Source organism: Mauremys reevesii, linkage group 2, assembly GCF_016161935.1.
Source record: "Mauremys reevesii isolate NIE-2019 linkage group 2, ASM1616193v1, whole genome shotgun sequence".
NCBI classification, from domain to species: domain Eukaryota; kingdom Metazoa; phylum Chordata; order Testudines; family Geoemydidae; genus Mauremys; species Mauremys reevesii.
The window spans coordinates 66,944,275-66,959,742 of record NC_052624.1 but is presented as its reverse complement, the minus strand read 5'-3'; the positions used below and the strand labels follow the sequence as shown (position 1 = coordinate 66,959,742).

The window sequence follows — 15,468 nt, the reverse complement described above, 5'->3', positions numbered from 1 at the left end:
GTATTCACCACATCGTTTATAAATGTGGCACAGAATAAATTCAGTGTTTGAAAGTGCTGTTTTAAAGTTTATTTCTAATTTACTGCTCTATGGATTAAAACTTTATAAAAAAGAATCATAACCAGTGTGCAATTTAATTATTTTTATGAAGGATTTGGTGATATTCCTTAGCTCTAGATATTTGACTAGAAAGAATTATTTTAATTGCTTACAGAAATTCCACATTTGTAACGTGAAAAATATGCTTTCTCTATTTTTATTTTCATACAGTAACAGAATATTAGTATCCAGTCTTAAATCATCATAGTGCAGGTTTTTAAATATGGTTTTTACTTATCACTAAAGAGTGAGTCAAGACTTTGACCTTACTTTCTAAAGGCATCTGTACACAGATGGTCAAAAGGATGTTGAGTTTGGATTGAGCTGTGCACTGGGGAACAGAGTAAAAAGTAATGTGGGGAGACACAGGTCCTCCTCCTCCTCTGCTAAAAGCAGAGAGTTCTCCATCATTCTTAGCTGTGGAAGTGAGGACCTGCCTGGCACAAGAGATTGAAGGAGGAGCATTTAAAGGAGCTGGTACCTGGCTGTGAAGAGTCTTTGAGGTGCCCAACTTCTCTGAGAACAGATGGCGTAGGAATAAGCACCCCTGTCAAGAGTCCCCTGTCTGTCGCCTCTCCTCTAAAGAAAGATTTGTCCCTTGACTCAACTCTTCCCTCTTTCCCCATCAGAAAGATGAAGAACACCTGGTCCTGATAGCTCACCTGTCCCTTTGAGAAGAGCGACTGATAAATAATATATGATGGACCAAATTTTCAAAAGTAACTGGTGATTTTGAGTACCTCAGGAACACTGCAGCCTATCAATTAAGCAAGAGAGACAAGTGAGAACACATCACACCTGTGTTTTATATGCTTGACTGTCTTTCCATTTAATTCTGGCTCCAGTTCAAAATTCTGATCTACTGATAACTGCAACAACATGTGGAACAATGCATTCTCAGTGGCCCCTGACTGTGGAACTCCTTAAACAGGAGATCAGATAGGGTCCAGGCCAGAGTAAAATCTAAATCCCTCTTTTTTGCAAAACTTCTAACAACTTAACAACATTCCTCATGTCTAGAAGAAGAGGAAAGAAGAACATTGACCAAGATGGGGAGGAAGGAAAGAGAGAGCGGATAATAATTGCATGAAAGTGGCTCAGTATTTGGTCCTTTAGGACTATGGTATTATAAATTGCAGTTCATGGCAACTGCACTTGTATTGCCCCTCACAGTCCAGCAAGGACACCCACTCTAGGCTCCTAGCTCCTCAGCCGTCACCTGTCATGGACAAAGATATGCGTCTCTTTCCCTCCTGACTGGGGTATTTCCAGACTGCACAGCTCCCTGCCTAAACTGTGAGCTCCCCAGCAAAGTCAGGCTGCCCGAGCTGGCCTGCTTTACCCTTCTTCTCAGAGATGGTAAACAGTGTAATTGCCACAGATGTATTGCCACGTAGATCTTTCTAACCAAGTACGTTTTATTCCTAAGGTAAAAGCATTAATCAAAAAACATATAAAAACAATAAAAGAACCTGCATGCATGCTAATAAGCTTACCGGAGCTCATCCCTGACTCCAGCAAGGACTCTGGCTGGTGAACAGTCCTTCAAACTCCACCCAGTGACTTTCCTATGATTACCAGTTCATCATTCCTTTTGCTCAGAACGAGAAACCCTCCTGAGAAAGTTAATTACTCCTTCATATGCTTTTTAAAACTTTCTTTATGTAACAAGTGCTCAGCAGACAAAAGGTTCCCCTCACCCTCAGGGTGAAGCTTCAGAGACTGAGTCTGTAACAGGGAGTTTTCAGTCCTCTCCGCCTAAGTACTTACTAGGAATTCCCCTTCGCACTTAGTGTCCCAAAAGATAATTTGTGTCTGCTTCGTTGTTCAGTGTAGTCTTTTGAAGCTCAGTCTTTCCCAGAGATTGCATTGATCTTATCGTCCTCCTAAGGAAGTTCCATACAGTCCTAAAATACGGTATATTCCTGTTTAGCCAAAATCCTATTTTCTGAGTCTTTGCATTATCTCTTCCTTGTCCCCCTCTGCAACAGGTATCTCCTGCTGGGGGACAAGGAAGAGATTGGATAATCTGGAAGTTAAGATAACAGAGCAGAGATCTCTTGCCAGGACAGCGAGGAGGAGGAGTAGAGCCCTGCAAATCCGGGGGTAACACTTCGTATCCATGGATATCCACAGACCATTTTTGTGGATAGCAGCGCGGATGCGAATACACATTTTGTATCCGCACGGGACTCTGCAGTACACAGTCACCTGAACGGAGTAATTGTCACCCAGCCTGCAGGCTCCAGCTTGGCTCTCTGAATCATGCAATAGCACGCTGGACATTCTGGGAGTTGTAGTCCCCAGCTTGCTTGGAGGGAGGAGGTAAATTACAACTTCCAAAAGGGAGTGAGCCAAGTGTCATTTTTAAAGGTGGAATTGTTCTTTAAACAAGCAGGAGGCAATGGCTGTGTGCATTAGAGCCACTGCAACGGTGTAGAGGTGTCCAAGCCTCCCACGGGGAGGGCGGCACTGCATAGAAGGACCCAGAATCGTAGCCTCCCTGCCCAGAGTGGGGAAGGAGGTATGGCAGGGCAAGGAGGTCTTGGGGTGGGTGGGGAGGGGAAATGACACAGCCCTGTATCCTGCTGCACAGTGACCTATGGAGCTGTTTAGAGCCCTGCAAATCTGCGGATGCGGCTATCCGCAGACAATTTTTGCAGATCAGATGTGGATGCATCTTTTTGTATCCATGCAGGTCTCTAAGGATGAGTCCCCAGCCATGAGGGAGGACACTCTGCTACTGAATGGCTCCTGCGGCAACGCGGGGAGCCCTCTGCAGCCCTGCTGTCACGGGGAGTGAGCATGTGGGGTCACGACAGCGCAGGTAAGAGGGCTCCCCTGTGCTGCCGCAGGACTGGGGACACCTGATCCCTGCAGGTGCAAGGTTCGGGGAAGGTTGCGGTTCTGGCAGGGCAGAGCAGAGTCCCAGCTGGGGGTCTCTGCTCTGCCCCACCAGGATCACAGCCTCCTTATTGCATAGGGAGCCCTCTGAAGCCCCACTGTCATGGGAGTGAGTGAGCGGGACAGAGTAGAGACCACTGGCTGGGACTGTGAGGGGGAATACGACGACAAGCTCCTGGCTGCAGGGGAGGCTACCCTGCTGCTGAATGTCTCCTGTTCTCTTGATTATGTGAACTCCTGATTTATCCAAATAAATTCCACGTCCCCCATGCTATTCGGATAATTTGGAGTATACAGCAATACATAAACATTTGCATTTTAATACAATTATCTCCTAAAATACTTAAATTTAATTCAATACGGGTTCTCTAGGAAATTACAGGACATTGCCATAACTATCACATCTGCCCCTTGAAGCGATTGTAACTAGGGTGCTTGATTGGCACCTTAGGGAAGCCATTGACATAGTTCCCAGACAGAGCACCAGGAATCAAATTTGCATTGCCTTTAACATGAATCACTTCCGTGTCATAATAGTGTCACAGTAAGCTCCATCCCAGCATCTTGGCACTGGTCCCTTCCTTTTGATGTAGCTAGAGTGGTCAATGTACACAATGAAATGTCACCCGAATAGGTAGGACTGTAAATCGCTCAGGGCCCACACCCTGGCCAAACATTCTTTTTCTATTGTTGTGATGCAATTTTTCTGTTAGCGATGCTATTTCTTGCTCAGGAACACTATAATGCTTATTTTATGTACTTGATACTTACCATAGATACCATGGTGATGGATTATGAGTTATAATAATAGGTAGAACATACAAATAAAAATACAGAGTGCAGGGGCATTTCTAAAAACAAAAGAAAAAATTAATCAAGGAGGTGTATAACCATATTTTGTTTACATCTGTTCTATTTTTAATAAAATTGGCTTAAAAGCTTAGCCACTAAGGTATTGCAAGCTTCTGTAAAATATAAAGCCAGATGTTATTCTAATACACTTCTTCAAACCTCTTTAATATTGGGTGGGGGCTCCATTTCTGTTTTGTTTGTTATACACAAGTAACGTGTGTATATATAAAGGGTGCTTGGAAATTCAGTTATGCTGTGGTGTAGGGTGGGATTTTCAAAAGTTATGTAGGTGTATAAGTCTCATTGAAAATCAAGGCACTTTTGAAACAAGGGGGGTGTGTGTGTGGTGGTAGTGGAAGAGGTGATGGGAAGTTGACTGGCAAGCACAAGAGGTTCTTGACAGTGGTAGATCCTTTGGTCCCAACCTGCTTGTCACCTACTCCCGTCACCTGTGCATTGCTCTATAAGAAAGTCACACAAAGCGAGGCTCCTTTTTGCATAGAGTATGTACAGTCCAGCAGCCCCACCCCTCACCTTACTTTAAATTCCAAGGAGCCCTCTATAACGACAGAGGTGGTGTCTGAATTTGCTCCTAAAAAACTCATTTCTGTTATGGGTTGTGGTGGTGGTGAAAACAGCGGGTCCCTCTACCGGCAGGCGGGTTGGGGTGAAAACAGCACGCTCCCGGCTGTGGGGGAGAGGATGAAAATAGCACCCACGGCTTACAGGAAAGCAGTGTGGACGCCAGTGCTGCTCCTGTTCCGGCTGCCTTGGGCTAGCACTGGGGGCTCACAGCTTTGCCTTCAAATATGTGTTTTCACTTCCTAGCTGTAAGTGGGTGCCTTGCACATGGGGGTGGGGGTAGGAGTGGAGACAGACAGCCCAGATGTGCCTACCTTTAAGATGCAATACAGGCACAGTACAGTATTTGCTTTTTGTGTGTTTGCCTGCTGCTGCCTGATTGGTTACTTCTGGTTTCACATGGTGTCTGATTGACTGGTCAGTCCATAGCTCTGGTGTTTGTATCTTTGAGGTTCTACTGTGTAAGTAATTTACTGCTTGCTCTGATAGCATTTGTGTACATCAATATCTCCGATGTTGTTCTGGCAAGGAGCAGGGGATATCCAAACATTTGTTCAGTGCTCTTATGTAGAATAAATGCTCTGTATGTAAGTGGTATGTACTGTTGAAATCAGAATCATTGTGCTCAGAGAACCTAGCCTGCCTAGTTCCTTTGTCACTGGAGATTTCATCAGGACCTCTCACCACCTTCACATTTTCAAATTTTGTAAGATAGATGCAAAAATCTTTACCCTGCTGCTCAGGAGCTTAAGGAGGTCAGGTGCAGGGAGTGGGGAGAGGAGAAAAATGAGATGCAACAACACTTGAAAATCACACTCTGAAAAGGGAGTGGACTGGACTGTAATTCTTCTCCCCTTTATTCCTCCTCTGCAGCCCACTTCCCCCGACAGAGGGTAGTACTGCTAGATTCTACTGTAATATCAATAATGGTAACAGAGGGGAAGGGAAGTGCGTAGGGCTGCAGTTGGTTTCTCTCTTCTGTTGCTTGTGTAAGAAAGAGACTGGGAATGAAGCCCAGAGTGATTTGTCTCTAGACGCTGATGGTGTTCCTCAGCCTCCTATTTTCATTCTTGGAAGGATGCAACATTGGTTGTGATATGCAGAGCGACAACACAAGCATACTTTATAAATGTTAGTGTAAAAACATGCTTATAATAATAATAAAAATTACCTTGGCATAGGGCATTACCTTGTGATTAATGGTCAGGTGGTGGTAGCAGCCTTCAGCTGTTCCATGGATCACAAATTCCTTCTAGCTGGTCTTTAATTCCCAGGAACTCCCCTGCCCTGAAGGCATTATAGTGTAAATGCAGCCTTTCCATAGAGTAGACTATTAAGGTACTGCTAAAGAAGCTTGTGAAAAATTAGTGTGAACCTCTGGAAGAGCATCTGTTACTCATGATCCAGTAAGGTTAAAGTAATGGGGTGAGAACAGACACTGCATGGTGGTTGACATAAATGCTGTACCGAGCACAGAGTAAATTATGAGAGAGTGAGCAATTGGCTATGAGGGATAATGTTCATGGGAAACTTGAGAATAGTTTGTCAGTGGCTGGCTCCTTTGGTTGCCCTGGCTTTCGTTTTTCTCTAAATACAGCTTTTCAGTATACACAAGTAAGCTGCTACTCCCGTTGGCATTATAAGTAATTGAAAAACCTAACACTGATTGCTACACACATCATATGTATTCACTGGATTGCACTTGAACAACAGTTCAGATTGCACCTTGTCTCCTCCACCCTCCCTCAATGGTACTTTCAACAACCGATGAAATTGAGTCCTTTTTTCACAGTGAACGGGGACCTATACCAGCATTCTTTGTACCTCAGTATGAGAATATGCCCCTTAGCATGTGTATATTGAATGCCCAGGAAAACTAGAACAGAAATATTTTATGTAAATGCCTCTATGCTTGCATGAACACTCTGGGTGTTTCTATAAAAATATTGTCAAACCAGTAAAAGAATAAAGGTTGAATCTTAAATTAATTGCTTACTACTTTAAAACTGTGATATCCTGGAAACTTATTTCATTTTAATACACTTTTAGTGTCTAAGCTAGTTACTATCATTTTGGGTAAAGCTGCAGGCTAAGCTGCCATTTTTTCCAGTTCACTGTTAAAAGATTTCTTTCAGTCTTGACATTCTTTGGCCCTTTGAGTTACAAAGATATTACTAAAACATAAAGTGCATAGCATTACATCGCGCTTGTGTTCTTGAAAGGAAAACTCTTGAATACTTCAGAAGAGAATAGTTTCCATGCAGTAAACGATATTACACTACTTTAATTTCTTAACTATATTTGGATACACCATATTTAATTTCCATTTTATTTAACAGTTTTGAAAACAGGTCACTAGAATATACCTTAAAGTTTATTCAAAATATGGATGATTTTTAATGTTTGGACCTCAGTTTGTCACTGATCTTTAAGTGGTTCTCCAACTTGTATAAATTGTTGGGTTTTTTAAGTCATGGGGAGGGAAAACTTTATAGTATTTTTGAAATACTGGGAGAGAGAAATCAAGGGGTGGATTTATATTTGCAGAGAAAAAGTTCTAAGACCAATTCTGCATTTCATACTTTTTTGAAAAACTTTGTAACTATTGACTTCTGCATCCAGAATATTTTAGACTTAGATTTTAGAATATTTTAGACGTTTTTCCCCTCTCCTCTAGGGAGGAATAGAGAGGACCAGGAAACTCCATCAGATTGATCTAATGCAGTTTCTCAGATATAGCTCCAGTTGGTGGAAAGGACTTTGGGAGGCGGATGCAGAGTGGACTGGAGCCCACATCTTCCAAACTTTGGAGCCGCAAGCAGAAGACCTAGATCTGCAGATCCATGGCATCCATATGGATGCTACTACACCGCTACCTCGATATAATGCCACCCAATATAACACAAATTTGGATATAACGCGATAAAGCAGTGTTCCGGGGGGGGGGCAGGGCTGCACACTCCGGTGAATCAAAGCAAGTTCAGTATAACACAGTTTCACCTATAACGCGGTAAGATTTTTTGGCTCCTAAGGACAGCTTTATATCGAGGTAGAGGTGTATTACACCTAGGAGAGACGGGCATGGAGAGTAGCAAATTGTCTGCTCTGCTCGATTCCACAACTGAGGATTCTAAAATACTTCTGAGCACCAATCATAGCTATGCATCACTCTCCCTGGGAGCACTGTGTCATGGAGGGGAGATGATGGAGGGAGTAATAGATCTCCTAAGCCTAATGGTAACTGGGGCAGGGAAACAGTCCAATACTTAATGTCCTCTAGTTTTTTATTAAAAAGACAAGTGAATAAATACATTTCTAAATAAAGAATATTTATATTACCAAATAAGAGTTCTCTATAGATATCTTAATAATCATTTTGGGAGTTAGAGTTGAAAATATAAATTATAACGAAACATAAAGTGTTGATTTCACACCAGCTGGTGGGCAGTTAGGTGCACAGTGATGTTCTGTTGGCTTATTTTCTGTTGTTCTAGGCTCTGAGTTGCCCTAGCTGTGGAAGAGTTTGCATATGTGGGGACTTGTGAGTAGTTATTGAGTTCATAGGTCTGTGTGACTCATCAGTGATCAAGCATCTTCCTTTATTGTCCATTTGCTTGTTCTGAAATCTAGGTTAAGATTTTTCAACTAAAGATATGCCCTCTCCCAATCTTGTATTTGAATGTGGAAAAAAATAAGATTTTTCATCAAAGTAAACCAGAGAAATCTTCACAGTCTATCCCAGTTTCACATGAACTTTTTTGTTTTAGAAAACCCTAATTGTTATTGAAGCTGTTAATATGCTAGAACCTATTGCCTGCTGTTCCCCTATGCGCATTCTTAGCCTGTATTGGAAAATGGTTGTCCTGCTTGCACAGAGGACCAAGCATGTTGAACCCGACATTCTTACAGTGGAAATTCAACATGGTTGACACTATCTATATCTATCGGTGGGACAGTCTTTTTCAACACAGGCAGAAGAGAAGCCCTGTGTCAAATACAAACCTTTCCTAATGTGGGCAAGGCTATAGATAATATGGTTCATAATTATCTGGTCCAATGGTCTACATGAGGTAAGAAATTCTTTCTCCCGGGGTCCTTATCCCATACACTGCTTAATGTTTTCTTCTATGAAACAACTAGAAGTGTTTTGAAGAAGCATGGTAACCAAGAGTAAACTATCTATCAGCCAAATAAACTTGTTCTGTGCTTTGACAGACTTCTATTTTAGAATTTCCTGTCCTTGTTGTAAGCAAGGACTGGGTTTTTTAAATACAGTGCTCGTTTCTCATTGTAATATGAAAAGTTTTAAACCCTCATGTGAACTGCCAAAAGCATATTTTGTCATGATTCCAGCTATTTCTATTGTATTTCGTGTCTGACATTTTAATTCACCATTGAGTTTATGTCCTGTATGTTTAAGTGCTAGTAAGACATGAAAGTTGTAGGGTTAAGTCTGCAGACAGTGCTTTAAAGCTCTTATGATAATTGTTCTTAGGTATGTAGCCCTTCACAGTGGCTCTAGAGACAACTATTTAATAGACAACATTTGAATAATACAAATGTGCGGTTGGTAAAAATGGATTAGAGTTTCAGGGTGGTACCAATGGGTGATATTTAATATTGAATGACATGTATTAAGACAAATGCTTTTATATATAATTTATTTGGCATTGTAAATGCATTTATCTTGTGAGATTCAGACCCCCTGTTGCCATATGAAGTATTCTGGAAAGGTTTGCAGTAAATAAATAATAAAACCACTTTGATATACAATCTAACAATATTAAATATTAAGACTTTCACATGACTGATTTTAATACTTAATTAACTTATTTAGAGTCCAATGTAACTCTGTTTTTATTAAAGATTAGATAGACAGAAGTTAAAATACAGGAATTTTTATTAAATGGGACAAAATTAATTGCATTTCATAATATCAGACTCACTGACTGTTAACATATCCTTCATCAGTGATATGATCTAATTTGTTTCATTCTGGACCCCAGCTGATGGTAATGTTAACTAACGTACTTCACAATGTCAGCCCGTTTTCGTGTTTGCATCATTCCATTTTAATGATGTATAATCTGATGCATTTTATAAAACAAAAATGTCATGTTTTGTGCTATATAAAATTTGTCACATTGTGCACTTTTCCTCAGAGTAAATAAGTGCACTATCTAAAGCAGATGCTTGTTCAATGGATGGCAGTTGTACTGATCTGTAGAAGTAGTTCAGTAAGGGTCCTGCTGGTTTGGGTCCTAGCTAGTTTAAAAATCACCAGTCTCTCTTGAGAATCTTGGCCTAAGGCCCTAACCCTGCAAGTTACTCCATGCAGGGTCCTCAGAGGTTCAGAGATCTGCCCAGGAGGATCATTTAGCAAGATTGGGGCCTAACTCAATCCAGATATATGGGGCACTACCTCATTTATCGTGAATTACTCATTCCTCTTCAAGATGCTGATGGAGTTCTGCCTTAATGAACCTATCAGTCTGCCAATGTTCTTTGCCTGACAGTGTTAAAAAGTCAACTCATTCCAGCTTTGTTAGAAAGGTCTTTGTTATAATTGGTTGAACTAAAGCCTTTAGAAAGTCCACCTAACATTTTGTTGTTACCAAGAGGACATCTAATTGCATTTTACATTGCTATGAGTTAACTGGACATAGCAGTTAGCTATATAACATAGAGAAAGTGCTATGGAGACTCATTCAGTTAAAGGCAAGACTACCACTGCTTTCAATCGCAAGAGATCTGCAAAGTAGCTATGTGGTCCTCTCCCTGTTGACTAAGCAATATTGCTTAGGTTCAGCAACTAGCAGCGAACCTGTTTAGAGCTATCCATGCTTCAGACCTCATTTCCAAGATTGCCATTGAAACAGTGAAGCTTAATGTATTTTAAATATTGTACTTTCATTAGTATGTTTTTCAGTTTAAAATAAGTAATGTTGATACTATGTGGTGATTTTTCACTATTGAGGAGGGAGCAAGACGACAGCCTTCACGTGGTGATTCTGTTAAGTGTTGGTGTTTTTCGCGCTCTGTGTTTTGTGCAAATTCACCAACATACCAATGTCGTCAATTAGCCACTGGACGTTGTATTCTGACTCTCCTCTCCATATTCAATTAAGGAGCTCAATGTTGCGTTGATGGAAACCAAAACCTGGAAAGCTGAAGAGATTGATGGCATCCTTCCAGAGGGGGAACTTGCCAACCCACCTTATAGATCAGACTTGTTCATATGAACTTCGGTGCCTGCTCTCAGATGCTACCCTGAATGTGGTCTGTGAACCTTTTGAGGTTCACCTATCATTATATGGCAATATAAGCAACGAAATATTAAATTTGTCATTCACTATGAGTTGGAATGTAATATTAATTAGGGTTTTGCCTTTCTAAGGTGCAGTCGTTTTGTTTTCCTCATTATACTAGATCTCTGGGAACTTTTTAACTATTTCAGACCATTTTTAACTTACTGTGTATCCTCGTAAGATTGTTACCTGACTTCTCATACCTCTCCTAATAGTAAAACGTATTGCTAGGTAAAGCCATAGGAGTAATTATTCTGTCAAGTAGATCTTGTACAGCAGTGTATGTTCAGATTATATTTAAAAGGTGATGTGGAGCCAAAATACTGCACAATTTCAGTCATGTTCAGAAAGTGTCTTTTGTTTTGTTCCTGAACAGTCCTGTTTGTTAACCTTTCATGGACACTCATAACTGTAGTATCTGAGCATTTCACATACATTGAAGAATTTATCCTCACAATATCACTGTGACATAGGATACATCACAGATAAGGAACTGATTTACAGAGAATGAGGACCTGATCCCACATCACTTGTTTTAGTGACCTTTGCTGTTAATTTCAGTGGAATCAGGATTGGAAACTAAATGATTTGGCCAAAGTCACAAGTCTGTGGAAGAGCTGGAAACCGATTCTCAATCGCATAAACCACACTCTAATGCCTTAACTGCAACCATCCTTCCCCACCTTTCTAATAGTTCATTTTAAAACAGATGTAAACCCGCCTTGTACTTCATGGAGAATCTCTCCTTTCTGAACTAACTCCCTTGATTACGTTGTACAACTGTAAGTAAGGGAAGCTGTGAACCCTCACGAACATGATGCTGTGAAACATAAGACCATTACCACTTATGACATGCTTTTAGCCAGGACATTTTAATCAGTCTGACTTCGTGGGTAGCAAATAATTTATCATTTAGCTAACCATGAGTTTCCTCTACTCATCTTTGGCTTTGATAATTAAAAGGGGAAAGATGCATAGTATATTTTCTATCTGGTATATAATGAAGGACCAAGAACTTTTGGTGAAGGTGGATGAAGTACTCAAATATTAGTGCAAAGAACTTTCAATACATATAATACACACACACTTAAGTGACCTGTAGAGATAAATTTCAGTAACTTTACCAGTACTATTATGTGCTGAATGCCATTCCTAGCCTTGCCAAGAAGTAGCATTAACATCCTTTTTCCTTGAAAATATGCTTTATTTTTCTTTCAGTAATTGAGGATAATGTAGTTTGCCTGTGTTTTATGGGCCTTCAACACATAGTGAACGTTTACAGAACTTGATTAATTTTGTAGGTTACCTTTTAGATTGCTGTGGGTTGTCCAGATAAAATCCCTTTCCACCCAACCAAACAGACTTTCCCCACGGATATGTCTGTGTGACGGCACAGACCTTGGTGTGGGCTGTAGAAGTCCACCTGAAACCCTGGGTACATTCTCACATTACTAGCCTGTGCTGGGGTCCGTGCCACTGTGTCTTTTAGCCATACTAGGTAGATTAAAGCTAGAGTGGGTATGCCTACGTGAGTTTCAATCAGATCTCCAATTGCAAGGTAAATGTACCCCAAGTCATGCCAAGATGTACTGAAAGTCATTTTATGTGCTATCTGATAGTCCTGTTCTGATCTGGTATTGCCTTGGCTCTTTTCCTTCTTTTCTCCATCCTGTCCTTGTGCCCTCCCTCATACCTGCAATTTGTCTGCTTCCCTCCCACCAACCTTATTTTTTTAGGAAAACTCCATTTCTACCTTAATGGGCATTGTATAAGGTGGATACACTGGGCTATACCTAATTCTGTTTTATATACCCTGTACTTTGCACTTCCTAGTATTCCTATCTGATTAAATATATTTCAGACTTACAAAAATAATTTGATTAAATTTTATTATTTTAAACATTCCTATTTGTGGTTTGAATAACTCACATGTTCAGATGCTAATGTTGACTAAGAAGAGAAAATACTCCTGTCTTTGCTTTTTATCTCACATCTTGGTAAGAATAGATTGCACTAATTTTTACTGATGAAATTTCAAAGAAACTTCTTAAATGTTAAATTTTTGAGGATTTTTTTAAATCAAAAGGCAGTTAATAACTGATTAATATGTATATATTATCCACAAACAACTCCTTTGAATGTGTCTTATTATCTATGTATTACAATACAATTATTTATGCACATGATGGAGTGAAGTGAATTAACGTCAATAATTTGGTATAGTGAACAAAATCCATAACCAAGCCATGCAATATTTGATTTATGCAATGCTGATTTTTAATTTGCAGAAGTTTTTGAAGTTGATATATTTGAGAATTGTTCTAGTTGTGGTGGTGAATAGCCTGTCTCCTGATTTAGTTTTAATTTATTGTTTTTGATTGACTGGCTGCTTTCAAGGTTGACTCTGCCCCTTTATGTGCATTTGTGTTTTAGATTATATGCAACATAATTTAAAAAAACTTTTACTCTTGTCATTTTTTGCCCAGCTGTGGTCCTAACCCTGATTCACCTGGCTTTTCAATGGTACTGTAACCAGTGCCAACAGTATACCTCACTTTGACCTCTTGTCGTTCAATAAATATCCAGAAAGATAATCCTGGGTGTAGTTAGTTATTGAGTTACTAATAGTAAAAGAGAAGGAGCAGTTTTCATTTTAAATTGTTTTATCTTTTTTGGATCCAGAACTAATCTGTTTTTATTCAGCCAAGATAACATTCACCCATATGTGGTAGTCTCAAGCAAGATCTTCCATAATTGTTAAGTCCTGCACTGCTGTGGATAAATGAGTGGAAAGGGCATGGAGTACCAGGGAGATCGATCTAAGTTGCACAACTTCAGCTATGTGAATACCGTAGCTGAAGTTGACGTACTTAGACCTACTTTCCGCGGGGGCCACACTACGCGATGTCGATGGGAGACGTTCTCCCATCGACTCCCCTTGTGCTTCTCGTTCAGGTGGAGCACAGGATTCGATGGGAGAGCGATCTGCGGTTGATGTAGCAGGTCTTCACTTGCTAAATCGACTGCCAATACATCAATTATTGCGCATCGATCCCCTGGTAAGTGTAGACAAGACCTCAGTGTGAGGGATCTTGTGCATCTCCTACTTGTTTAGGGCCTTCTGCAGCTCCAAACCTAAGAAAGAGTAGTGGCCTCACAGAAGGCCTGTGTTCATGCCCTTTCTTTGGGTTGGTGGGTGGATTTTGATATCCCAGGCCCTGTGTGCTTCGCCTGTATAAATGCCTATTAATCTGACTATGCAAGTGAATTAAATCTTCCATTGAGGTATACTGAAACTATAATGTGCCTTCTAAATTTCCATTTGAAATTGAAGAATAAAAGGATCCTAGCCCTGTAGAAATGCTGCTGAAGCTGAAAGCCATGTTCCTTTCAAGTTTTACAAATAACTTGAGGCAAGAGGAAATCCTAGACCCACTTTTGGTCCAAGCAGTGACAGTAGAATTAACTGGATAGAAAACCCTGAGTCATGTCGTCCAGTAGTCTGTAAATTCTTTCAAATGATTTTTCTAAACCTTTTAATGTTTTACAATGAAAATGCTGTTAAATTACATCTTATTTAATATGAACAATATGTTATGGGCCATTACAAATCAAAAACAAATCTGTAAAGAATTAATCTTTCTCAACGCAAGATCCCATGGGTAATCTTAATGATTTAATAGTTTTGTTTGCTTATTGTTGGAAGAACTGGAAAGAATTAAAATATAAAACTATAAAGAAAATTGCTTGGAATACAAAGAATGGGCAGACTAATCATAATATTACAGCACTAATCCCACGTATCAGTAACCAAATAATAAACAGTGTGATCAATTGTAAGTATAGGAGTCAAAAGGATGTCTCTTCAGCTATTTAAAAGTGCCTAAGTAGTCTGTGTATAGTAAATTATGCCACCAAACGTGATTAGGGGTGCGAAGGCATGATTGTTGGGAAGTGCTAAAGGAAGGGATGGGGGGGGGAAATATAAAATACAACAAATGCATTGCAGCAAAAGTCTTGTTTTGTAGGTAAAGCTCCAAGCACGTTGGGCGTGTTAAACAAATAGCAAGTCTAGAAATCTGAAACAAATCCTATGAATTAACTATGTGAATACTGTTGAAATTGTAAAGACCAGCAAAATGATTTTTTTAATCTGATTCTCAATTTGAAAGGCATTCAGTGTAATGGCACAAATTGCGAAGCAATGTCAGAGGGGCCATAACAGCAAGAAGTTAAGTTCTGGCAATAAAATTCTAAATAAGCTTGTAAATTTAGTAAAGAAGAAACTAGAAGGTCAATAGCATATCAGAGAAAACCAAGGCAGAAGCTAAAAAACTCCAGCAAGTAGAAACAGTCCTAAAAAGAATCTCTCTATGGATATTTTCTGGATAGTTTCATAGTTTTAATTCTTTCCAGCTTTTTATCCATTTATCTCTATTTCTCTCCCGCCCTTTTCCAGCTCCTCTCAGACAACTTGGTCATAAACAACTCTCCTTCTTTGTTCTGTTCTGATGCCATAAGAATTTAGGTAAAGCTTGAATCATTTTTACTGTGGTTAAAAATTCTACAAATATTCTGTTGTTGATTAGCGTGAAGTTATGTAGCAAAATTGCATTGGAAAAGCCTAAAGTGGCCTCACACTCATGTATCAGTCTATGTAACATGCTTGTTTTGAGTTAGTACGTAGAAGTATAAATATATTGAGCATCTAGTCTGTTCATGA

General features: G+C 39.9%; 1 protein-coding gene across 11 annotated transcripts in view; it reads left to right on the top strand.

Moving 5' to 3' along the window:
• TBC1D5 (TBC1 domain family member 5) overlaps window positions 1–15,468 on the top strand; it is a 487,219-nt gene that overhangs the window by 175,972 nt on the left and 295,779 nt on the right. For 2 of the 11 annotated variants that reach the window (XM_039523966.1, XM_039523967.1), the window contains exon 4: window positions 15,205–15,273. The exons of 6 other annotated variants lie outside the window; for them this stretch is intronic. Coding sequence is in view for 1 of the 5 variants with exons in the window: in XM_039523963.1 (XP_039379897.1) it covers window positions 2,905–2,926 (22 nt within the window). In the remaining 4 variants the exon portion in view is untranslated. Of the gene's footprint in view, window positions 1–2,090; window positions 2,206–2,797; window positions 2,927–15,204; window positions 15,274–15,468 lie in introns of those variants that run through there. 3 more of the 11 variants (XM_039523972.1, XM_039523968.1, XM_039523963.1) reach the window with 3 other exon arrangements.